The sequence below is a fragment of the Genypterus blacodes genome, unplaced genomic scaffold (genome assembly GCF_046128005.1).
Source record: "Genypterus blacodes isolate CSIRO-AG114 ecotype Tasmania unplaced genomic scaffold, CSIRO-AGI_Gbla_v1 ptg000111l_1, whole genome shotgun sequence".
Lineage (NCBI taxonomy): Eukaryota > Metazoa > Chordata > Actinopteri > Ophidiiformes > Ophidiidae > Genypterus > Genypterus blacodes.
In genome coordinates, this window is record NW_027466915.1 from 5,125,364 (window position 1) to 5,152,553 (window position 27,190).

General features: G+C 41.6%; 1 protein-coding gene across 2 annotated transcripts in view; it reads left to right on the forward strand.

Annotated features, from left to right (window-relative positions):
• The first annotated feature begins 13,789 nt into the window (after positions 1 to 13,789).
• zbtb16a (zinc finger and BTB domain containing 16a) overlaps positions 13,790 to 27,190 on the forward strand; it is a 116,339-nt gene continuing 102,938 nt past the window's right edge. Inside the window, exons 1-2 of one of the 2 annotated variants that reach the window (XM_076161300.1) lie at positions 13,790 to 13,977; positions 16,518 to 17,841. In XM_076161300.1, coding sequence (XP_076017415.1) covers positions 16,607 to 17,841 — 1,235 coding nt within the window. In that variant the 5' untranslated portion in view covers positions 13,790 to 13,977; positions 16,518 to 16,606. The remainder of the gene's footprint in view (positions 13,978 to 16,517; positions 17,842 to 27,190) is intronic. The other variant, XM_076161299.1, reaches the window with a different exon arrangement.

A 27,190-nucleotide genomic window follows, 5' to 3' on the forward strand; every position in this document is an offset into this window, starting at 1 on the left:
TTTTGCTGAGAAAGATGATTGGTTAGCTAGACATTTGGAGACATCCACTATGTTTTCTGGCTCATCGAATTCAGAACAATTAAATTGAGGCAATAAGTGATGTGATTAGAAATTATATTAAAAAAAGGAGATTAATGCAGCCCTGAGACTGAAAACATACAGTTGGAATCGGACTTACCAAGGATGACTTTCATCCCTAGCAATAATCTCTATAGAGACAGAGAGACTTTTAAAACTAAAAGAAGATAAAGAGGACTTTTACACCAAAGTCATAGAGATGTTTAGAGAAAAATAGGCGAATGGACTTCATTTACAAGTAAAGGTAAGACATGCATACACTCACTGCTGTACAGTCCACCACAAAAATGAAAGACCAGCCCTTTTTTAAGAATTAAAAAAATACATATAAAAGAACATGAAAAAAATTAAGTTATTTTGAAGAATAAAATCCTTTCGAGAGCAGAGTGATCCATGGTAGTGGGCTGAGGCACAGAATGAATGTACAGGGCCTGGGCTAGCGTTCACCTCTATCTTGTTCACAGCCACTACCTTCTCTAATATAGCCTTATCTGACCTTTTCCCTGCTGCTTTGATAAACTTCTCAGAGTGGTGCTCATTCAAGATTTCTTGCACCTCAGAGGCAGTCCACCTGTCGATGGTCTAAGATCGAAAGGGGAGAGCTAGATCCGAATTTGGGCAACTCCTAATGAACATGCCCGTGAGCTCAATGGACAGGCTGTCACACTGCTTACCCTGCTCTTTTAGACACTCTGCAGCAACATCAGCAGCACGGTTAAGGCGTAGCCAGTAATCATGGGGTCTTCCTGTGGCTCAGGCAGAGTGGTGTCAAAGTCTTGCAGAGGGAGAGGTGAAAACTGCTGACACCTGAAATGTTTCCTCAAAAGGCTGTATATTAAGTCTGGGTTGCTCCTGATGTCGACACCACTAGATTTTATGCCCACTTTGACAACACCCTTGGCCCTGCCTCGAAGTGAATGAAAACTCCTCACCCTGTTCATCAGTGGTCAAGCCTTCCTTCCTTATGAAAGTTTGCTTATCAGAGTTCTGAGCTGGAGTATGACTGTCACCATGTGCACTAGAAGCAGATACGCCTGTAGCTGGGCTAGGCCTACTCAAGTGTGTGAGAACGCTATGACGAATTTGCTGCACGATGTTACCCATCTGATCCAGAACATTATGAGTATCAAAGGGGGTAGACGTGTAAGGAGACTGGTGAGTGGAGGAGCTATCACCCTGTGTGTGCGTAGTGTGTGGCGGGTCTCTGCTAAGAGGAGGTAAGGTGTGTGCTGCCATCCCTGCACTACTACCTACAGTGGAACTAAGCTCTGGGAAAGGGATAGGCGCCCCCACTAAACTTCTACCCCGACCAACACTAATTGGGGTCGGGGTAATACAATAAGTATTAAACCAAATTATATCTATTCTAATACTAATTTCCAATGTTTCCAATTTTTATCTCAAGTATATCAAATTACTTCTTTATAAAACAAACCAGACAATTGGCATTCAATTAACAATACTTAATCCCCTTTTAGCCATAAACCCCTAAGAAATATATACTAAACCTTACAAAATAAGACTTAATGACGTTTATTGCGGACCGTATACCTGCCCAACTCACCTGCAACAGGAGACATTGTTTCTGCCGCAGGACACCCACAATGCAACTGACGTAACCTAACTTACACAATTAAAGTCCTGACCCATTTCTGCAGGATTGAACAATAAATATTATCTATGTAACTTAAGCATTTATTAACTTAACTTATTAACCAGTTACATATAGGCCAGGAATAGCTTAGCTTTCCGAACACAACACAGAACTCATTCCACATTCCAACCTCGGAACTGCAGTATAAATAATGTCCTACCTTTCTATTTAAAATAGTGGTTTTGCTACCGGAGGCAACAATCATCTCATCACTTGTATATGTGTATGTATGATGACCCTAGTGTGGTTTGTGTATGTGCATTCACTGAGAGCTTTCTGTCACAAAGCATTTTAGATCATGTCAGAGTAGATCCCTGTACTTGTGTCCCTCTCATTTACACACATGTACTCTGTCTAACCTTCATCCCGCTTCTTTCCAGTGCATACCTCCACCTCTCCAGATTTTCCTCCACCTGCTCCCTGCTCTCACTACAGATCACAATGTCATCTGCAAACATCATGGTCGATCAGGGCGGCAGTAGCTCAGTCGGTAGGGCTTCCGCTTGGGAACCGGGGGGTCGCCGGTTCGAGTACCTGCCGACGCGCCCTGAGCAAGGCACCGAACCCCCAACTGCTCCCAACTGCTCCCCCCTCTGTAATGGGTGGTAATGTAAGTCGCTTTGGATAAAAGCGACTTAAAAGCGTCTGCTAAATGACTGTAATGTAATGTCGATGGAGATTCCTGTCTGACTGTCAATCTGTCCATCACCATAGCAAACAAGAAGGGGCTCATGGCTGATCCTTGATGCAGTCCCACCTCCACGTTGAACTCCTCTGTCACACCCCACCGTCTTGCAGCTCTCATACATGTCCTGCACCACTCTAACATACTTCTCTACCACTCCAGACTTCCTCATGAAGTACCACAGTTCTTCTCTTGGTACCTTGTCATAAGCTTTTGAGATCTACAAAGACACAATGAAGCCATATTGCTGTTCACAAATGCTCACCTCTGTCCGTAGCCTTTCTATTACTCTTTCCCACAGCTTCATTGTGTGGCACATCAACTTTATTCCCCTGTAGTCGCCACAACTCTGCACGTCTCCCTTGTCCTTAAAGATCGGCACCATCACACTTTGCCTCCATTCCTCAGGAATCTTCTCGCTCTCTAAGATCTTGTTGAACAATGGGGTCACCTCCAGTGCCACCTCTCCCAGACACTTCCACACCTCCACAGGTGTATCATTAGGACCAACTGCTTTTTTACTTTGTGGACCACAACGGTCACCTTTCATCAACTCTTCAAAGTACTCTTTCCATCTTCCTATCACACCTCTGGCTCCTGTCAATACATTTCCCTCTTTATCCTTCACCACCATGACCTGCTGCACATTCTTCCCGTCTCTTCCTCTGTACCGTCCAACCTAGCATACAGGTCATCATACTCCCTTTGTTTGGCCTTTGCCACCTCTACCTTCACCTTACGCTGCTTTTCCTGTACTCCTGTGTACTCTCTTCCGTCCCCTCAGTATCCCACTTCTTCTTAGCTAACCTCTTTCTCTGTATATACTCCTGTATTTCTTCATTCCACCACCAAGTCTCCTTCCTCCCAGATGCGCACCATGTCCTCTCCTGCCCATCTCCCTGATCACATTCGCTGTAGTTGTCCAGTCATCTGGAAGCACCTCCTGGCCACCCAGAGCCTGTCTTGGCTCCTCCCTGAAAGCCACAAAACACATTCCTTTTTCAGCTTCCACCACTTCGTCCTCTGCTCTGCCTTTGTCCTCTTCATCTTCTTCACCACAAGGGTCATCCTACACACCACCATCCTATGCTGTCTGGCTACACTCTCCCCTACTACTACTTTGCAGTCACTAATCTCCTTCAGATTACATCGTCTACACAAGAGGTAGTCAACCTGTGTGCTCCTACCTCCACTCTTATAGGTGACCCTATGTTCCTGCCTCTTCTGGAAGAAAGTATTCACTACAGCCATTTCCACCATTCTACCACCATCTGTCCCTCTGCATTCCTGTCCTGGATACCAAACCTGCCCATCACTTCCTCATCACCTCTGTTGCCTGCACCAACATGTCCATTGAAGTCTTCTCCAATCATAATTTTTCTCACCTCTGGGGATACTCTGCATTACTTCATCCAACTCACTCCTGAATTTCTCCTTCTCTTCTAACTCACATCCTACCTGTGGTGCATAACCACTGACAACATTCAACAGCACACCTTCAATTTCCAACTTTAGACCCATAACTCTATCTGACACCATTTTCACCTCCAGAACATTCCTAACGAACTCCTCTTTCAAGATAACTCCTACCCCATTCCTCTTCCCATCAGCACCATGATAGAACAGCTTAAATCCTGCTCCTAGGCTCCTGGCCTTGCTACCTTTTGCATATGAATTCTATCATCAAAAGAATAAAGCTGAAACATACTTACTTTTCATGTTTTCTTTTCTTGCATGTGTGCTGCATCCTGAAAATATAGTTGCCTGTAAAGTTCCGTTGTGTGTTTCCGTTGTATTCTGTCGAGTATCAGTCAATGTTGCGAGGGTGTCGTCAAATTGATTTATGTGTTGCATATGGTGAGCTCTCTCGTCCTACGTAGATATTTCAGGGGCTATAAAATAATATTTTTTCATTGTTATGCACAATGACTGACATGGTTGTGTTCAGGGTAACTGTAATGACACACCAACATAAAATCATACCATCAATAACATCCTGAGCCATGATACACCAACATAAAATCATACCATCAATAACATCCTGAGCCATAACACCCCCAAATGATCATTACTCTACCGTAGACAGTTATGTCTCTGTAAAACCAAGTATTCAAGATTGATTTACTCATTTGAAGAATTGTTATTAAGTGAGAAAAAAACTATTTTCTCCTGTTCACCTGTTTTTTTATTAAATTAACTGAATGTAATGCAACATGATATCATCAGAGTTGTTGCTCCTTCCTTTTACCTTTTTTCTCTTTTCCACTTATTTTTCTTTATTGCCTTTATTTCTTCACCCACCATTTCCCCATCCAGTCTTTCTGTTACTCATTACAGTGGTGTGAGATTAATTTAAGTACACTCACTTTGTACTAAACCAGTCTATCGCCAGGCTTCCAGGATGTCCATGCAATCTCAATCTCCTCTAAAAGGAAATAGGCTATTAAGCAACGGTCGCAGACAGGATGGAGCAAATCAAACTGAGGGCAATTGAACACAGGTAGACAAACAAATTCACACACCAAAACTGGCAAGGAGCTGAAATGTGTGTGTATAAGTGTGTGACGGCATGTTGCCGTACTTCTCTCTTCAAGCATGTTCCAAATATACTGAATGTACAATAAACACAGTTTCAAACATTTGTGCCTCATTATGGAACTAGAAACAAGACTATAAAAAGGACTACAATGAATGCCCAAATAGCCTTCCAATTGCATTCCGCTGGTGCCGATTGAGCTATCCATGAAACAGCCAAACACTAACACATTTCTACACATTTCTTTGATATTAGGATGACATGAAAATCACTAACATCAGGGAGCAATTGAAGATATTACATTTTCTCTTTTCTCTTATTTTTTGTTTGACATAATGTAGTACATATGCTGTCAGTGCAGTGTCTTGGAGTTTTTATCTTTTGACTTGCCATAGTTGTTTGAGCCTTTACTGTGCGTGTCTGTGTTAGCAGAGTGAAAACAAGATGGTAGTGAAAAGCTAATTAAGAAATGTGTGTCTGCCTCTTGAATATATAACATGGCAGTGACAATGTGGTGGTGCGTAATAGTCCTCTGGCAGTGTGCACTTTGAGAGCTCACTGAGACTTGACTGCATTCTGATGATTGTATTGATCAGAAAGAGAAGGTATTCATAAACACAGTCTGCTGTGGTGAGAGATTCTGCTAAGAATCACGTCTTCATCTTCCATTTTCACTCCAAAAATGGCACATTCAAAAACACTGTGAACACACTGTACTGTGACATTGTGTTTAGATGTCTGTGCTGGATAAAGAATGTATCCTGAAAATGACGTGAAAAAGTACGAATGTAATATGAATTAAGCAGGTTTGTGTGATTTAGGAGATTAATGTGGGTGCACCCTCAAGGGTGGATCAATGAAAATACCAGTGCACCCTGAGATTTGAGCAGATAGACCTGCTCTGGGGAGGTCTGCGGCACGCAACAAAAAATGCAGTCAGCTAATTGCTAACTGGTTTGGATTCAAGTTCCTCCACCCAACGGCCAATGAGAATGTTACGCATAGGGATCTGAAGTCTTTGCCCCATCTGCCCCAACAGTTTTCACTATGACTTTACATCATATCGCACAACACGTTGCTGTATATCATACATACCATACGTGTATGCTGTACATTGTCCATACAGTTGGGGTCTCCAACAGGTCGTAACCAGTAGCTCACGACCTGTTTCTGGGTAGCTCGCTAAAGGTTCTAGAATACATACATTTGACAACGAAACGTGACTTGGTAAAGCTGTTTAAAAATCTATCCTTTTTATTTTTTCATTTGATTTTACATCCCAGGCGGGCCAGGACAGGGTTGTGTGACTGTGGGGTTGGGTGGGTTTTCTGGGTGGGATGTCCTCTCTTTGTTTTTTTTTCTGCTTCTCTCTTCTCTCTTTCTCGCTATCACAACCTATGATGCGATTTGTACTAGCCTACATTGCTGTTTGACATCATCCTGTAAAAACTGTATTTACCCTATGACATCATTGCATATTCCAATCTACTTGTACTCTACCTGAGGGTCTACGTATAAAGTTTAACAACAACAATAGTAGTGATAATACAACCTTCATTCTTTCCATCTATCTCTCTCTCTCCTCTTCACCCACTTTCTATATAAAAAATGATCTCCAAAATATCCTAGAACTGTATGCGCATGTACAATGTTTGCTTCAATAAAAATAAATTGCAAAAAAAGAAAGAACACACAGTATCCCACATAGTATGCATATAATATCACTTATCTAACTCTATTTCAGCCCAGACGTCTCAGCCTTACTTAGTGGAATTGCATCCTTCTTGCAATTCACCGTGGAATGGATAGGGCAGCCTGGTGCCGAGAGTCCAGTTGGGCCTTCTTGGCGGATTTAGGCAGATCCGTGCGCTGGTGGGTTGATCACAACCGCAGTTCTGCTGGGCTTCAAATCTCATGTTCCGGCGGAAGGCTTGGAGGTTTGTGGACGGGGAATTGAAGAAAAAGAAGGAAACCGCTTGCCTTCTTGGTTTGCAATCAGAATCCAGGTCGAGCAATCAAGGAAAAATCCAGCCGCCAACAGATCTAGACGAAATGTGTTCACTGGGCCAATGCCTTTGTCTTTTACCCAGAGAGTGAAAGAGGGAGCCTCCAATCGTACTAATCGGGAGAGAAAGACCTCAGGGATGTGATGGGCGTATATAACCCCAAACGACCAAGGTGTGAAAAGGGGGTTCATCTAAAACTCTGAGGATTGTAGTTTTCTTTTCTGTGAACAAAAGAGCCCATGGCCTAGGCTTTCATGGTTTCATACAGGCCTCATATCTGCTCTATAGGCCCAACATACAACTGTTGGGATTTAGAAGCTCCACCCAGGCTCTCATTCCAGTGTATGTCCTTCCAAAACCTGTATGACAGAGACCGTGCTTCACAACCACACCAGTACCACACTCTCTGTCATCTCATTAACATCAGAACAGACTGAATGCATGTGAAGTACAGATGATATGGGAACTACAGCGAATTCCCTAAATTACAGGGAATGTGAAGGGAAATTGTAACATGTGGACAGACAGAATATTTGAAATATGAAAGGTATACTATAACATATAACATTGTTTTGTTTTCGATTAGAGTAATATAATGGTCATTTATGAGTGTGAGCTTGACACACTGAAAATGTGGACAGAAAAAAACAGGCTCATGTTGCTGAATAGAAAAGCATTTGGATACAAAATGTTGTTCCAAATGTTTTGTAAATGTTCACACAAAAGACACTTATTCAGGTGATTTGGGTGGAGAATCAGCCATGTGGATAAATGTTACTTATAATGTAAAACATCAGTAGCTCTCAGATGGGTTTTTTTCAGTCATTTCCCTCGGGATAATAAACTTTTATCTTATCTTATTCCAATAACAAAGTGCATTTTAAAATCTCTATCTTTCACTAGGTACAAACAACTCTCTAAAATGCACATGATGAGATGATGACATTGATGACGAGGGGAACTGTATAGGGGAGTCTTTGCAATCGGTCCCATTTCCAACACTTGCCCAAGTATGTAACAATTTATGCCCTCTTATGCCCTCTACAGGACATGGCCTGCAGAACAGAGGGTCAGAGGAACAGAGGGACCAAGGAACGATGATGAAGAGAAATGAAACACTTCTCACTTCATCTGATCTGTCATCAGTTAATGCTGGACACATCAGAAAGTGACGCACAGCTGGATCACCTGTCAGCGTGTTTGAAGATGTTCTGTACTGTTGTTTTTATTTCCCACATTACAATAAAAACATTATCTGGTGATCATTATTATAACCTTTAATATGAAAAGATAGACAAGCATCTTCAATCTGAGTGTAAATTCTAACAATCAGGCCAAACACTGTGTTTACAACTTCCTCATGTTACTAGTGTAAGTGTTTCCACTCAAGAGGTTCATTAAACAAATCATTAAAGAAGATTGTGTCCATATAAGAAAATTACATTTATTGTTTTATGGTTCTTTGGCTTGTATCATTCAGAGCTACATGGAGTCATGACATCCGGTCATTTTAAAACCTGATGACTCAAAGTAAAATCTAGATAAATGCAAGTAATTTCACAGAATTTCCAGAGTTGTTGCTGTTATTTGCCTGTTTTCATGTTTGATCAGTCCGCTGTATCAGATCAGCTATAGCAGGATTGTCTAATCAGACACAGGCTCTCAGTGAAGGGGCCTGTCTGTCTAATAACAGACTTCTGTGTAAAATACTCTTGTGCTGGAAAATCTTTAACAATGATAGACCAGATTGATTTCCTGGTCATGTAAAGGCTTGAGGAACAATCAAATAAGAGCTTTGGAACACACCCCCAAAATTAACATTTCTTTTTTTCCACCTATGGTCAAACAAGAAGCCTGGAAGTCCAGAAATCTGTCGCTGAGCAAAGAACAATCCAAGAAGTGAAAGCTAACGATTTTACGGTAGGGGTAATGGTTGTGATTTGGTTATGCCAACTAACTATCTGACTAACTGTCCATCCCAGCAATCAAACAAAACCAAAGTACTACGACGTGAGTATCATTTGATATGGATTGGTTACCCCTGGTTTTAATTTGTTTATATATCACATGACACATGACATATGGCTGTGGTGAGTTCTCTGCACCTGCATAAGTCTAAAACTCTGAAATTAGTCAAATTATTATTTGTGATCAAATCATGAGACTTTATCTGAAGCGGGGAAAAAAAGAATGTAGGGCGAGCATTTCAATTAACTTGTGACTCCTACTGACATGCAGTGGTTTAAAAATCATTTCTCGCATACAGAAGAACATGTTCACTACAGAAGAGAGGAGGTCAAATCCTGTGTTAATAAAATATTTGCATGGTCACAACTTAGTAAAACATAGGAACATGATAATTAAGTGTGCACCAATTACTGTAACACATGCCCATGCAATAGTGTGAGCCCTGTGCAGAAACATCGGCTTCTGACCCTGGTGCACATTTTCAGATGCTCTTTCTGTCTATTAATAAAATCCCCGAGCCCCTCTGATTCAGAAGCCCTTGTTCGATGATCTTGCATTTAAGGTTAATAATATACGAACTGACGCCTGTACAGGCACTGGTGTCCCAATTCCACATAGGCATACCCTAAATCTTGTTTCTAGCATTGTCACATATTTTCTTCCATTCAATAGCCTGTTCTTTATTGCGTTGTTTTGTCTTTTGAATTATATCTGCAGTTTGACTCCTCCAGATGTGTATTGTTTTACTACTATTTTGAAACTTACCAAAAGCCCCACACTGTAATGGCATAGTTAAGAAGTGAGGCCGAAGCTTAGGTCAAAGTATTCTTCACCTGAAACTGACCACACAAACACAGCTTGTTGGCTGCCATTCTATTGGTTCGACAAAACAAGAGGAGTATTGATCCAGGGGATCCTCTTAAGCATTGTTGTTTGTCCTTTGAGGGTGCAGCTGAGGGCTTGGAATGGAGAAGTAAATAGGCTCTTGCTAAATAAAACACCTAGGTCAACATAGTCATTTCAGCCATTAACCTGAAGCAGGATTGGCCATTCTGTGAGGTTAGATAAGTGCACATGAAAGTGGTCCAACCTGTAGCTTGGTAAACACAAAATGCTCGCTCACTCATGGGTCAGAAATATTTCCATTAGAATGACTTTGTTTGCCATAGCACTAAGTTAAAGTAATTTTGTACAAGTATGCACAATTCTGCATTTGGTTGCTTGTACCTGTGACATATGGTGCAATGGCAATAAAGTTGAATATAATCTAACCTAACGGCTGGTTTTATATGTGTGTGGCTCAGGGTGGTAGAGTGGTTCTCTTGGAATAGGAAGGTTCTGGTTTTAATATGATTTGTAAAAGCACTATATCAGTACAGAGTTGTTGCATCTTATTTCCATTTTTTTCTTGAGGGAGGGCAGATTTTTTTTGGCGTTGCAAAGCACGTAGTGAGCTTCCCAAACAAATCCATTGGAGGTCAGAGGTGCGGGTCAGGGGCCACAGAGGTGGAGCCTCATGGCTGGAGACACACCCAGTGTTTACAAGTGTAAAAAGAGGCCATTCAGTTCAGCTGCCTGGGCAGAGTTTCACAAAGGTCGACTTTGTGGGGCGACCACCCAATTACGCGAACACACACACACACACACATACACACACACACACACACACACACACACACACACACACACACACACACACACACACACACACACACACACACACACACACACACACACACACACACACACCTCTGCAGTGTCTGCTTAGATACACAATGTGTATGGAACAAATAAGTGTGAACAATGAAATGTTGAAATGCTGCAATCACTTTCTGACTGTAGACAGAAATTGTCTACCACGTGATGGATGGCAGCACTGGTGTGACGATACTTGCACATCTCAGCTCAGTAGGCAGGCTGCCACGCCATTGAACTCAAACGATCCTCCTTGATCTCCCTTCGTGTTTTGAAATACATTATTAGCATGGGCAATTGAGCATTTAAGAGTAGTTACGTCTGGCAAGTCACAATAACTATTTTAGTGAGCAGCATGAGTTTTCCCTAGCTGGTCAGGTTTTATGTGATGAATTTATCCAAGTTCTATGGATTGTATTTACAACTGATCCAACACAGACTTGCTCACAGTATGAGTGTGTGATTGGATTCAATGAGCATTTACTCCTTGCATTAACAGGCATTCTCCACTAGCCAGTAAACATATTCAGAAACGGGACATATGTTAACGCTGGGTGACAGTGCTGACCGCATGAGTTCTTTAGTGGCAGTGCTTTACATATTTTCTAAAGATAAAATGACAGCTGTCTTCTCTCCAGAAAGAGAGGACACAAATAATAACATACAAAAAAGTTTAGCTTCAAATGAATTATTCTACACTCACAAATCATGGACAGGACAAAAAAGTAAGCATTTTATTCCATGGTGAGCATTATAAAAGAGTCTTATCAAAAACATTTTCTTGGAAAATTCAGGGAAATGCAAAACCTTCAACTTAATGAATGTTTCTTTTTTAATTATGAAAACATAATTCCTTCATTGTTCATTCTTCATGTTAGTGGTAAAAATGATTAACTTGGAAAAATAAATTGCCAAACAACTTAATTTTGCTTAAAATGAATAAAGCACTTATGCATGTCAGGTTAGATTCATGGCCTTCAGTAAAATAAGTAAAAGCCTCATGGAGCACTAAAAGGCAACGCAGATGTTGTTCTTGCATGTTTACTCTCTCAAAGAAACGAAGAAAAGTTTGAAATGTTTTAGCCATTGCATTCTTGCTTATTGGTCTATCACAATTAAAACAGACTGTGTGGATATACAGTTAGGTCCATAAATATTTGCACATTGACACAATTTTCACAATTTTGGCTCTGTACACCAACACAATGGACTTGAAATGAAACAAGATGTGCTTTAAGTACAGACTCTCAGCTTTAATATGAGGGTATTTACATCCAAATCAGGTGAACGGTGTAGGAATTACAACCATTTCTATATGTGCCTCCCCATTTTCAAGGGACCAAAAGTAATTGGACAATTGGCTGCTCAGCTGTTCCATGGCCAGGTGTATGTTTTTCCCTAATTTTTTCTGTTGACAAGGAGCAGATAAATGTCTGAGTTCATTTTAAGTGTGGTATTTGCATCAGCAAATCATTCGGATGAAAAATCAAAACAAACCCATCAGAGAGATAGCAAAAACATTAGGTGTGGCAAAATCAACTGTTAGGTACATTCTTAATAAGAATGAACACACTGGTGAGCTCAGCAACACCAAACGACCCGGGATACCCCAGAAAACAACTGTGGCTTATGACAGAAGAATCATTTCCCTGGTGAAGAAAAACCCCTTCACAACACTTGGACAGATCAAGAACACTCTTCATGGGGTCGGTGTATCTGTGTCAAAGTCAACAATCAAGAGAAGACTTCACCAGAGCGAATGAAGAGGGTTCACCACAAGATGGAAACCATTGGTGAGCCTCAAAAATAGGAAGACCAGACTAGAGTTAGCTAAAAGAAAACACATAAAAAAACACCTAAGAAAGCCTGTAGAGTTTTGGAACAACATCCTATGGACAGTTTAGACAAAGATCAACTTGTACCAGAATGATGGGAAGAGAAGAGTACAGAGAAGGACAGGGACTGCTCATGATCCAAAGCATACCACCTCATCACTGAAACATGGTGGTGGTAGTGTTATGGCGTGGGCATGTTTGGCTGCCAATGGAACTGGTTTCCTTGTATTTATTGATGATGTGACTGCTGACAAAAGCATTAGGATGAATTCTAAAGTCTTTTGGGCAATATCATCTGCTCATATTCAGCCAAAGGCTTCCGAACTCATTGGACGGCGATTCGCAGTGCAGATGGACTATGACCTGAAGCAACCATAGTTGGAACGTTATGCAATGGCCAAGTCAATCACCTGACCTGAATCCAATTGAGCATTAATTTCACATGGTGAAGACAAAACTGAAGGGAAAATGCCCAAAGAACAAGCAGAAACTGAAGACAGTTGCAGTAGAGGCCCGACAGAGCATCACCAGGGACCAAACCCAACGTCTGGTGATGTCTATGGGTTCCTGACTGTCCAGGTCATTGACTGAAAGGACTGGCAACCAATTATTAAAAGTGACGATTTGATCTATGATTGTTAGTTTGTCCAGTTACTTCTGGTCCCTTGAAAATAGGGAAATTCCTACAGCGTTCACCTAAATTGGATGGAATACACTCAAATTAAAGCTGCAAGTCTGTACTTAAAGCACATCTTGATTGTTTCATTTCAAGTCCATTGTGGAGTCAAAATTGTGAAAATTGTGTCAATGTCCAAATATTTATGGACCTAACTGTATACATATAAGAGAACTTTTCTTTTCTCTTTTAAAATCCATTTTGTATATATTTTACAGAGGAAGGGACAGCAATACAATATATGTATGATTACTTTTACTTATTAATTTAACCAAAAAACACATACCCCAGGCTGTAAGACTGATTGATTGATTTGTTTTTAACCCACTGCCTTACAGTGCATGGATCCAACCCATATGTACATAATATTCGTCACATCTGAGGGAATTAGAATTAATACTGACTCTGCTGTTAGGTTGACAGCTTTGTGCCTAACAAGCTGGGACACAGACATATTTGGATCAAAATGACTGTTGAATGAATATTTGTGTTCCATACATGCAGGCCCCGTTCTCCCCGTGCTTTTGATGTGTTGTTGAGTTTTACACCTCGGCTGGTTATGACGAAATTAATGATGGAAGGAAAGGGGAGCCAGCCGCTCACCTCTCAGTGTAACGCTCTAGCCCCCTAGGTGTCTCACTTTCTCAGTGTTGGTCCGAGCCAGAGCGCCTCTGCCTGCCTTGCTGCTGCCTGTCTGGCTGCGTTGACGTCAGCGCCGTGTTGATTTGCTAAGGCGAGAGAAGAAAGGAGTTAGTGCGTGTGGAGAGAGCGGGTACTGCGAACTGCCTTACTATGCTGTAGCCCCGATCCCTCTACACTAGACGGAATCAAAGGTGCAACTTAGGTGAGTACCACAAACAGCTTAAATGTTGCTGTAATGGACCAGTGACAGGTGGCACAGCCGCTTCTCCCAATGCGTCTGCCACTGTTTTCTTTGTGTACTTTCATTCACCGTGTGGATGTTTTGATGCGTTGTTGTGCCGCTCTGCCTGTCCTCGTTCAACCTCACGCTGAAGTTAACACTAAACGCCACTTTGGCAAGTTGGTCCTGGTCGTTGTTGCGCACCAGAGTGCTGAATGAAAACAAGTTTGCAAACCCGGTTGCTCTGTAAGATGCTGAAGTTTGTATGAACGCGCGGTAGGCTGTTGTAGACATGTTAACGTTGACGTAACCCTCATCAGTCTAGTTTAGTATGCTGGGGATCGCAGCCAGAGGACGTGAGGTCTGGATCTACACCGGGGAACCAGACGGCACATGACGCATGACCATGTCTCCATGTGACTTTATGGGGGAAACGGTTTGTTCGGGCTGATTTGAAATGAGACGTTTTGTGTAGACAGCGACACTCGTGCACGTCCTTGTCTCCAGACACACCATGGTGGCTCATTTAGCCGTGATGACGACATGATGAGGTACTACTGGGGACACAGGTCTCTATACTGGAAACGAGCTCAAATTCAGCACAGATAGGTCCGCAACAGTAATCAGCCAGTACGCAATCAGCTGACGGGCAGACATAGATGTTTTTTATTTGATCAGCACACGTCGTGGGCTGCAAGGTGCGAACTGGTTACAGATGCTATTGCAAACTGATTTGCTGTCGATACTGTTTGATCGCCCTCTACCTCTCCGTTTGATTCTTTATTTACCCTGATATCCCTCGCTAGATTATAACTCCGCTCGTTTATTACAGCAAGCATCTATTAGTCGTATTAAGCGTCAAACAAAGTCCACCTGTGCGTGGATCACAGAAGCGGTGGTCAGAGCTCCTGCTTGTGTGGACTTATTTTACAAACCTCGGTGGCTGTGAGTGAGTGAACGCTCAGGGACACGCTGTCACTCCACCACTTGGCTTTTCTTCATTTCTGCGTGGCAGCGTGGATCCTTATTGTGACTCGGTGTGGAACAGTGAACACTTTGGCTGCGTCTCCACTCGATTGATGGTGCCTCTCTGTGGAGTGGCCTGATGTGGATATGGTCAGTAGTGTCCACGGTGGCGGTACGTTGTGCATACTGCACGGCGCTCAGGGTCATTAGTCTAGTGCTGCTCTCTAGTATTAGTGCTGTCTAGACGCGTCGTCCTTCATGAACAGAGGGCCAATAGGCGCGATTAACACTCTCCAACCATCAACTTCACATTGTTTCACTAGACAACCGAAGGCCTATGTAGACTAACCCTTAATAGCCCGCGCGGTTCAACAAGCGTTGATCATTTACGCGGCCATAAATCGCAGCTATCGGCATTCCTGTAATAAAGATAATGTGGCTTTTACGCGTGAGAAGCTGAGCTCAGTTATGTGACAACATGGAGTTTCATCACTGCCAAAAGATTGTTATCAATGCGTCTGCAAGAACACCGCACAGTGTCCTGACATTGATCTCATAGAAACCGAAGCTACATATTCAGACTGTGGCCCATGTAATTGAGGTGTTTATATTCTTATGATTTAATTCATGGCAAACATTTTGTGTGTGTGTGTGTGTGTGTGTGTGTGTGTGTGTGTGTGTGTGTGTACGCGAGCAGTGGTCAGGCGGGAAAGAACGCGTTTATAAACTTCCATTTTCTTTCGTTCATATAAGAATTTAAAAATAAACCGAACAGACATATTCAGATTAATGTCCCAACATCTACTGATCAAATTAGTCATTATTGCATTTGTTTTTATTAATACAATGTCATTTTCCCTGACTTGCGTCTATATTCTTTCACAAAACGGCAAAGCATTCATTTAGCCGATCATTATGACAATCCTGCATTCCTTTATTTCTCGTAAGAGTTTTGTCTTCAGCAGAATCCTTTCTTTGTGATATCAACGATAACAACGTGTTGCCTTGTTAAGTGGAAAAATCAGGTCCCGGGCGGCAACAGAGATCATCAGTATATTGAGATATGCGTTGTTTATGAGCACAGCAGGTTTGCTGCAGCTCTGTGTGCTTTGGCCTCATTCTGCGTTGCTCTCCAGCCGTTTGTGGCCGCTGCTCTGTGCTCCTGTCTGTGAGGAGAATACTGAGTAAGGCTCTTTTTAATGTCATAAAGGCTGCTGATGGTCTTTGTGAGCCAGGCAGAAGCCAAAACGAAAATCACGTTTTTAACCAGTATGATACCTGCAAGCGGGAAGGCCAACAATATTTGTTAGTTAATTTAATGGCATATTTTATACATTTATTTTTATAATCAAGTGAATATGATTTGTGTACGTTTGTCACAATGACAATCGGGGAGAATATATTTTTAATGTACTTCATCCTTAAATGATGAATTCCTCTTGAATGTTTTTAAAGGAACAGAGTGTCACATTTTATGGAACATTTTCACTGTTGCATCAGAATTAACAGAGCTCTCTCTCTCTCTCTCTCCCCCCCCCCTTCTTCTCCCTGTTAAGGTATTATCTTGTGTACTACAAAAGCTAAACCTACTTCCAACCAGGGAAGACAAGCCTCATGAGTCGGCCTCAAAGATTGATTCAACATCATGGATTTAACTAAAATGGGTATGATCCAGCTGCAGAATCCCAACCATCCCACTGCACTTCTGCAGAAGGCCAACCAGATGCGTCTGGCTGGGACTCTTTGTGACGTGGTTATCATGGTGGATGGCCAGGAGTTCCATGCTCACCGGACTGTGCTAGCCTGCACCAGCAAAATGTTTGAGATCCTCTTCCACCGCAGCAGCCAGCATTACACCCTGGACTTTCTTTCACCAAAAACCTTTCAGCAGATTTTAGAGTATGCTTACACTGCCACGCTCCAGGCCAAGGTGGAGGATTTAGATGATCTGCTGTATGCAGCCGAGATCCTAGAGATTGAGTACTTGGAAGAGCAATGCCTCAAGATCTTAGAAACCATCCAGTCCTCAGACGAAAATGATGCGGAAATCAATGTTAACGACGGGAGCACAGAGGAGGAGGATGAGCGCAAAGGTCACAATGGAGGCAAAAACTCCAAAAAGTATTCAATGGAGAGTCCCTACCTGTCAGGTACCCAGCAGGCCTTGACTTTGGCTAGCATGGTGGACCAGAGTCCCTCAGTCTCAACCTCTTTTGGTGTCTCCACTCTGAGTCCCACCAAAGCTGCTGTGGACAGCCTGATGAGCATTGGCCAATCTCTGCTCCAGCAAGGTTTTGGGGGGGAGCAGCTGGTCCACGGGAACTCTCATCACCTAATGACTGACATCAAGACAGAAATGATGCAAGTTGATGTAGGAGGCAACAACCATGAAAGCCCACAGATCATGGAGTCCACCGCCTCCAGCAATGGAGAGAGGAGTGGTGAGGACAGGAACCGAGATGGTCCTGGAACACCGACTAGAAGCAGTGTGATCACCAGTGCCCGTGAACTTCATTATGTCCGTGATGAAGGCATGGGCGACGCTCCTGTCGAGGTCAGCCAGATGGGGCTGGAAGCCATGGCTGGGATGACTGAGAAACACCTTGCCTCACTCTACGCCTTGCCTGTCAATCACAAAAATGACGGCATCATGTCTATACCCGCATCCATGGCCTCCTCTCTCCCAATGTCCCCAGCCCTCATGTCAATGGACTTCAGCGCTTATGGAGGTCTCCTGCCACAAAGCTTCATCCAGAGGGAATTCTTTAGCAAGCTTGGGGAGCTGGCAGTCGGCATGAAACCAGACGGCAGAAACCAGCATGAACGGTGCAATGTTTGCGGCGCAGAGCTACCAGATAATGATGCTGTGGAGCAGCACAGGTAAGATCAGTCAATTTCTTTAACAGCTTGCTACTTTGGTTTGGCTTTGATGTTAATCCTCTTTCAGTCCTTGTTCGCCTTTCAAAAGGTACTTGTTAATTATCACTTTTGCATAGTTTAATATAATGTGCTTTGCCAGTTTCAGTGATGCGCAGTTTCTTGGTCTGGTCTGAGATTTCCAAACACCTAACAATGACATAATTGACATCCATTATTATTGGAACTATTGTTAGCTGTGAATCACCTGCATTTATATTTATGAAACCTTGATTAGTGGCTGCAGGCTTGATATCCAGTCCGGTCCAGGTGACTGGCAAAGCACTGCCGTTCTAACATTCAGTCTAAGAAGGGGGCAACAGCTATCACACACACCTACTAAAGTGGGAACCCACAACCTTGACCTGACTCCCCTCACCTCCCAAATAATGGCACGAAGGGGGTGGGGGGTAGCGGGGTAATCGGCTTGATAATTGGAGTAGAAGGTGAGCCAGGAATCTAGTGCTGAGTCTGGGCTAAGAAACAAGGGTGTGTTTCTTGAACAGATGATGTTTTTGCGGGAAGATGAGATTGTATAAACAGAAATTGTGTCATCTGTAATTCTGCAAACAATATTTATTTGTATTTGATCAGTCACTTTCCATTTGTTAATGAACTAAACCCCCAATTTCATCAAATGAGGGTTCAGACCTTGTATTTGTTCACACCAATAGCTCCCAAACCCAAAGAGATCCAAATGGTCAAGTTGCCATTTCACAATAACCCGAACAGTTTTTATAACACTGACCTGACCTGTAGATCCTCCCAAAGTTCTGACTCTGTATCTCTACTGTGCTTGTCACAGCTTATGTGCATTTTTTTTGTCTTTTTTGTCAAATTACTATGAGCGCAGCTCGGATACATGTATTACTTGGAATGTCAAGTCAATTTTATTTGTATAGCCCGATATCACATACAATGTCTCAAAGGGCACAACATCAGAAAAATCCCCAACCCTGCCCAAAGCTTTCTAGGAAGATGAGGGAAAAACTCCTAAGAAAACCTTAATTTATAAGGAATAAAGTAAGAAACGAGAGGCAATTCCAAGAGAGATTCCCTCTCCACGAGTGGCTTGGTGTGCAATGTTCTTGTGTCATATCCTTTTGTTTGCATTGTCAGATCACTTTTGTCACTGGAGGCCATTTCTTACCTTGAAGGCCACCTTCTCACCTTGCAATGTTTGCTTAAATTAGTTGGAATGCGCTGATTAAAGTTCACCTAAGGATTTGAACCCCATCACCTGTCCACTCGTACTTAAGCTGTTATCTTGGTATGCATGGCTAAGAGCTGGAAATATGAAATAGAGGCAGCTTTTTGTCCTTGTGCTGCTTTACACCAAATACATTTTTTTGGCATATTTTCTGGTAATGAGCAGGTATTGCTCAAGACGGGTTTAAAATGCTTAGATAGAGGACTAGTATCTATCTTGAGAACAGTCTGGTGTGTGGAATGGTTGCTTGTGTTTCAAGAGGAATTTCATCAATTCGCTCAAGCTGGGAAATCTTGTATCAAAGGAGATTTCCAAACAGTTTCATGCACTGATCCTCCCGCTTTGCCCCAAAGCATACTAATGGGTAAATTTAGACTTCAACTGCGACACTGTTAAATATTGCACACGCCGTCCTGACAACCTCCTGAAGTGTAGAAATCAAACATTGCATCATTTGCGGACTGCTTTTCGATCTACACATGAAAGGTCTGCTGTGCTAGCCGAAGACTTTTGATATTCACAGACAGCCTTGCAAATTCCAAAGTTGGTCATCCATTTGATAGCATATCAAATCTATACTTTCAAAATTCTGTATATAGATTGATGAGCCCTTTTAAATGTCAGCACAAATGTTTCCTTCTGCAGACTAGAGTTGCGTGCCTCATGACAAATTACGTATAATTTCCTAACAGCCTCTGTGTCAGGGTCACCGCTGCCCCTGCAACAAACATAGAAAAAGCTGGCAGAGTTCACTTGGTGCAACCAGGTCAAGTTAAACATGAATGTAATTCTTTCCAGATGGGACACAGGTCGTGTGATGTGTGCGTGCACGTCTATGTTAAAATGAATGTGCTTGAAGCACTTACTTCCTGTAGCTTGGAAATTTATTTCAAGTTTCAAGCTGACAATTTGTAGCGCTCGTTAGATTGCCCTATTATATTTATATTATATATATATATGCTCCTATAACTAACAAAATAAGTTCAGTTTCCACTGGAAATATTTGAAGGTTGTGTGAGTATTTTAAAAGTGCAATGACATTTTTAGGTGAAAGGTGAAAGGAGTGGGAGGAAGATTATTATTATTATTATTAGAGTGAAAACAACATAGGGCATGAAATATAATGTTGGCTTCACAAATGCAGACTGAGGTGGGACAGAGAAATCCTGGGTGGTCATATACAGTCATGTGTTGGGGAAATGATCGATACACTTTACTGGAAAAGCTACATTGTCTTGAAAATAGCTGTATGTACTGTATATCAGTTGGATTTGAATCAAAGAAGGTTGAAAGTTCACACTTCACTTTAACAGTTGAGTTGACTGAGTCTGAGCAAACTTTGTCTGAAAACAGCAACTTTCCCTTTGTCTCCCCCTCTCTCCTCCAATACTCACACACCCACTCACAAGCCCCATATTTACTTCTTAAATACAGCCTGCTGAGTGTTCTTCGTTCTGAGGAGAAGGTATTACAGCAATATTTTAGTAACCCTTGCACTGAACAAATAGTCATCACAGGAAGGGCCTGAGTGATTATTGGGGAACTAAATGCATGAAACCGCACTGTGTGGTATTCCAAATACAGCATCGAATTCACGTAAACTAGCCCCGAATTGATCTCAAAAGTCAATTCTCATGCAAATTTCTGACCCTCGCTGTACTATACATTGCATTTGTGAAAAAAATAGTATATATGCGTTAAACAAGTGGTTGCCAAAGTGGGGGGTGCGTCCCCTAGGGGGGCGCAGCGCTATTGCCGGGGAAGAGGAGCAATACCAATGAGTATCGCCTCAGGCAAATGAATGAGGCCATACTTCTTCGTATAGCAGCAGGAGAATAAGCGTCCAGATAACATTTTAGCTCCATGTATTTGTATCCTTATCCATTGTTTGTTTTTACCGGTGCGGCTTCACAGTTTGCGCTAATCAGCTGGTCTGTCGCATCATTAGCTTGGCTAGCTGCTAGTTTAGCGTTACAAGCCCAGTTGTGAGGGATTTAACTAATTATTGTTATTAACAACGCAGCAGAAATAAGCGATTAGCCGCTGCTAGGTAGGAGAGCCATAGCTACACTCCTTCCTTTGCCACATCCTACCTATGTGAGCCTCAATAAACACATATAGGCATAGGCTGGACATTGAAAAGTGTGCAGCTGCAAACCCGATTTGAAAAGATCTGCAGCACAAAGCGAGCCCACACCAGTCACTGAAAAGATGTGCTGATAAAAAGTGTAATTTTTGCAAAGCATAACAGTTGGACTTTTAATCATTCCACTGTAAAGGTGATTTGTCACCTTACTTATTTTGTAAAAATAATTAGTTGCAGTTTTATAAATTACAATGTTTTAAATTCCAGTGGAGTTTGGAAGCTAAAAGCGTGTGTGTGTGTGTGTGTGTGTGTGTGTGTGTGTGTGTGTGTGTGTGTGTGTGTGTGTGTGTGTGTGTGTGTGTGTGTGTGTGGGTGCGGGTGTTGGGGGGGAAATATTCTTATCTACAGAAGGGGGGGCCCTGCAGAAAAAGTTTGGGAACCACTGCGTTAAACATGGAAATCACCAGCACTCTATCCCTCTCTTTTCACAATACATTCATTCAATACAGTAAAAATCTTGTCTCTTTTTTTGTCCTTGTTACAAGCAAAATGGATGGATGTTTTGGGCTTGGGTGGTAGAGCTCGGTATGGCACCCCTGCAACAGCCTTTTCTATATTGTGCCTCTCACACATACGACTAGCGCTTTTCATAATACTGCCTGGGTAAATAAGTAAATTCTTCTCTCTTTTTTGTCCTTGTTACAAGCAAAATTGATGGATGTTCTGTGCTGGAGTGGTAGAGGTCGGTATGGCACCCATGCAACAGCCTTTTCTATACACATTGTGCCTCTCTCACATACGACTAGCACTTCTATTTCCTCTTCTTTGTGGTGAAGGGGGAAAGAGAATGCTTTGGGCCCCAGGTGTTTAAACAGTGGACCTGATGCTCTTATCTGTGCAGATAACCTCAGTAACCCAAGAGTAGATTGAGCCTTGATAGCAGCCCTAAATGTTTGCTGCAGGTGATAATGGTGTATGCATGTACACTGTACATCTTGCATGCTGAGGTGAGGCCAGTGCAACAGATAGAAGGCTCATCAAAGCATGCAGTGGATGAACTTTATTGGCAGTGCTTCCCTCAAATACATAAACTCAATATAACTCAAAGTAGCCCAAATGTTTATAATCCTTACTTTTAAAATGTGAGCATTTCCTGCTTCTTGAAATCGACATTGCAACAAAAACCTCAATTACAAAGCACTGGATTATCTTCTATTTGAAATTACTCTGTGAGCTGAGTCTCCCCTGGCCTTCACTTAGAGGTACAGAACATGTTACTATAATAATCCATGGACACAAAAAGACTCACTCAAAAGATGTCTCTCCAACAAATACCTGGACTGCAGACAACCACACAAGACCTCTGTCAGTCAGGGTACCACATACTGTCTTTGTATCTTTGCACAAGTACTTTTCTGCCCTCATTGTTGTGTTTGTTTATGCCCCAGATGAACCAGGCTTGTCGTAAAGGCTGCAGCTGCTGGCCAGGGCCCAATTATAGGCAGGCTTTAAATGGCTCTGGTTGAACCGTAAAGATTTACACTACCATCACTCTGATCTCAGATCTGGGCCCTGCTTCACTGGCATTATAGGGAGATGTATCGATTAAAGACTTATCACAGAGGACTAGATCATGTGGCGTGGACTTGAACTTGACACACACACACACACACACACACACACACACACACACACACACACACACACACACACACACACACACACACACACACCTGGTACAAGCATTTTATTTGCTGTTGTTAGGTGACACATGGCCTTCCTTCATTTGGGGAAACTGTTTGTGAAATGGAGTTAGGGAAGGATTGATGGATTGGATGGAGAAACAATGGATGGCAACAGCAGAGAAAAATCTAATATCCAGACAGTAGTGGTACAGCAGTGGAGGGAGGTGATCTAATCAGGAGGCTGATTGAGAGAAGAGTGGAGGGAGGGAGGTGCTTGTGCAATAGAAGTTACCAGCTTGCCTTGGTGAGACCAGCTGCCTCTGTGTGACTAAAAGCACTAAGCAGACGTGGCCTTTGCTGATGCGGTCTGGCAGGGGTTGGTATAAACGAACACATTGAGGCCCCTATCTTTTGTCCCCTGTGAGGGCCTTGTGATCTGGAGGGAGGGATAAGGATAACATACTGTACTGGATGTTGGCGTGTCAATGTCAGCGTGTGCGTTTTTTGTTTGGGTGTGAGAGGGTGGCGGCTGGAGGGGCTCAGGGAGAGTACTAATTACAGCCAGTTATCAGGTGACATGCAAATGTGTTATCGGACTTCACTTCCTGATCTATATCTCTCCACTCTCAGACGCTGCTTTGAGTGTCGGCAGGTTTTGCCAATGTGTGAAATTCATCAAGCAGAATACTCTCCCACTGTGCTTTTAAAGCATTTTGTCTTATAGTTAACAACTTTATTCACAGAAAAATGCTTGTATTTATTTAAATGAACAGATTAATTTACTGATATGAATAAAAAATTATAACACGTTTAATTTCTACAAAAACACAGTCTATGGCAATTATGTCACAATAATAAATACATAAATGATGCTTAAACTCTGTACATAAGGACAATTTGATATAATTATCCTTTTTTCTACTTATTATTATTATTATTATTATTGTTATTATTATAAGTTTTGTTATTAATTTGAAAGTAGTATTAGGGTCATTACATTACATTATTGTCATTTAGCAGACGCTTTTATCCAAAGCGACTTCCAATAAGTGCGTTCAACAAAGGTAGATAAAAAAACAAAAAACAGTGATCACTGTTGAAAAATATGCAATAAATATGCAATATAATATTACATTAACATAATATATTTTGTCCCCATAGAGGCCTACAGTAATCATATTACTGGTTTGAAGTACTTTGTGACTTGTACCTTTACGTGTGTGCCTTCTTTAGTGAAAGTTTATTGCATATAATTTGCGTCTGCTTTGTGTATGTATAGTGTGGTGTGGAGCTGCCCTCAGCTATAGTAGAAGTAATTGAAATTCAGAGAAACCTGTGAAGAATAATAAGTACAAATATTTGATTTGATCACTGATCAATTTACAGTATTATTTCATATTGTAGATAAAAATCTTATGAGCACAACTATAACAAAAATGTGAATGTGTTTGTAGAAAATGTGATTTGAGAAGTTTTTTATTCTTTTGTGAAAAGGCTCAATTAATTACCATTAATTCAACAATTATAGTTGTTTAATGTATTTTGGTTTAGATTTAAACACTTTTTTAAACATTTCTTATTGTTGAACTGCTAGATATAAATGTAACATGCTTATTTCATGTTTTAAAGTAAAATAAGGGAATTGAATTGGAATGATTTGGCCTTAAAGCTGAGTGGGATTTAGTTTGTGGAGCCCTGCCTCTGTTCCCCTGGACCTCAACGCTGTGGTTTCTAATCCCATCGATATCCCATTAGCATCCTCTGTGTGCTTCTGCGTCAGATGAAAGAAGACGTGTCCGTTCTCCCTCTCTGATTCCACCGCAGCTGCAGACCATGGGGAGAGCGGCCACAATGAGCAAATGTGTTAGAACCAAAAGTGTGTGTGTGTGTGTGTGTGTGTGTGTGTGTGTGTGTGTGTGTGTGTGTGTGTGTGTGTGTGTGTGTGTGTGTGTGTGTGTGTGTGTGTGTGTGTGTGTGTGTGTGTGTGTGTGTGTGTGTGTGTGTGTGTGGCCGGCCCCTGAGCCTCCCTGGGAAGTATCAAATCGGAGCCCTCCACGGGCTTCTAGTGAGAGAGCTTCTAATTAGCCTCTTTGTTGGCACTTCAATGGTCTGCCAGAGATTGGCAAGGGGCCCCAATGGAGCGATACCAGCACGCTAAAAAGCTGGTCATAAAACTCACCCACCACCATCACCTTCACCTGTCACAAAGGAGTGCTCAGGTAGGACCCGCCAAGCTCCTTGGGACCTAATGAGTTATGTTGGTCCAACAGGTGAGCATTAATTAGCTGCTCGACAGCAGGCAGCACTGTAGATCAATGACAAACAAAATCAAATCATTAATAATGGTATGAAAGCCATTATTAATTAGTAATAATACTCAAAAATTCCACCAACATTTTGCCAAAAGAAAAACAGGTATTTATTAATAAGGAAGTTGTCACACAAATAACATTGAACTGAAAATGTTTCAAATAAATTTTGTTCAACTTCATCCTCAACTTATATAGTATCCTGAAGGAAACTTCAGCAGACGATCAGCTATAGAAGGCCAGACAAAACTAATGACATGAAATGACATATCAAGTCAACAAAATGGAAATTTAATACCCAGATGTCATAACTTAGAAATGTCCAAGGTCAAGCAAGATGGTGTACTGACAATAAGTAAATCAATAGTCAATTCAAAATCATCATGTTAAAGAAAAAAAACAACAATACAAAGTTAAATGTGAAAATGCTAAATGCTAAATGTTCATGCCTCCCCGTTATTCTGGTACAAACTGACAGCATCTGAGCCCCCAAATGTATTAAAATTAAACAAATTAGCTTCATGATTGTATTGTCTGTATTTGTTATTATACACAGTTATCTTCTTCGGTTCTGTTTTCTATGTCATTTGAAGGCAGTAGCAATTGTTCTGAATATTGTTCCAGTGAATATGACTTGCACAACTCCCATTCTGCACATTCAAAACACAAAGTGATCAGCAGGAAACCTGAACAAAATGATAAGTCTTTCAAAAAATCTTAGTTTCAAGAAAGCCACCACGTGTTTAGAATAAAATTTATCACACATGACTTTCAATTCATTAAAGTGAGTAAACTTCTTCGTGTCGTGATTTTCCATGAACCAGATTTGCCAGTTATGTTCAGAGAGCAACTCTTCTTTGAACGTGAACAAGGTTGCTTGCATTATTGTTATACAACCTCCCTTATGAAGTTGCGCTATTCAGAGTTAAATGCACTTTCATCAAAGAGTATGGTATAGTATCGTAAGGGTATATTTGTGGCGAGCTCGGGCTCTCCCTCACCTGGTGTGTGTATAGCCAGTGAGGGATTCAAATGATCTAAGTAAATCAGTGAATGGAGGTAAATTAGAGCATTTGTTCACTGAAAAAGTTTAACCTAAAAAGAAAACATTCATGGTCAATACAAGAAAAACTCCACAATGCGTTCATATCTCTACCTTGTCCTGTAGAATGTGACAGGTGTGTCATTGATGTTGAGGCACAAATACAATCAAATGCCAAGGTGGCTTACAGATTTAGCCCTGAATGACACATTTTAAGCCTCTCTGTAATCCAGGATAGATCATTTGGGTAAATCATGGCATAAAGCTTAAAACCATAATTGATTGAGGTATTTGCTGACCGAGGAGGCCCGTAGAGCTAAGCAGAGGCAGAGAGCTGATGATGGATAGCACCCACTGGGCTGAATGTGTGGTGGGGATAGAATTCTGTAAAGGGAAGTTTGTCTGCCTTAATAGTAGTAATGTCTCAATCTCTAGCTTGAGTTTACAGTGTAAATCTAACAAAGCATTTACAGCAAATTTACAAAATCACACCAGTATGTATTATAAGTATAATGTGGGCTGATATTATTGAAAGGGCTTCATATATATCGGAAAGTTATGTTCAGACAATTTATTGTAAGGTGTTAGACAGCTACTGGGGTTTTATGATAATTCTGTATCGTAGTACATCCACATATTCTTACATCCACTGAATCCACTTTACAGCCTACATATGCCAGAAAACAATAACTTTTTATGTTATACTACATATACCAACAGAGGTGTTCTATTAACCCAGATAATGAAAAATAATACAAAATGAATGAAGGGTATAATTGCTTTTTGCAGAACTGACAGATGCTGACAGATGTACTAGTTAAAATGTGACTTATTCTTGCTTACTCTCGTGAATAAAGTTGCTTTGAATATGGAGTTGTAATTTGCCATGATTAGGGCCCTGTACCTGGAAGGTGTACACTGACAGTGGAGTCAAAAATATTTTTCATATACGTGCTAAAGCTCAAGGTGCAAAGAAGAAAC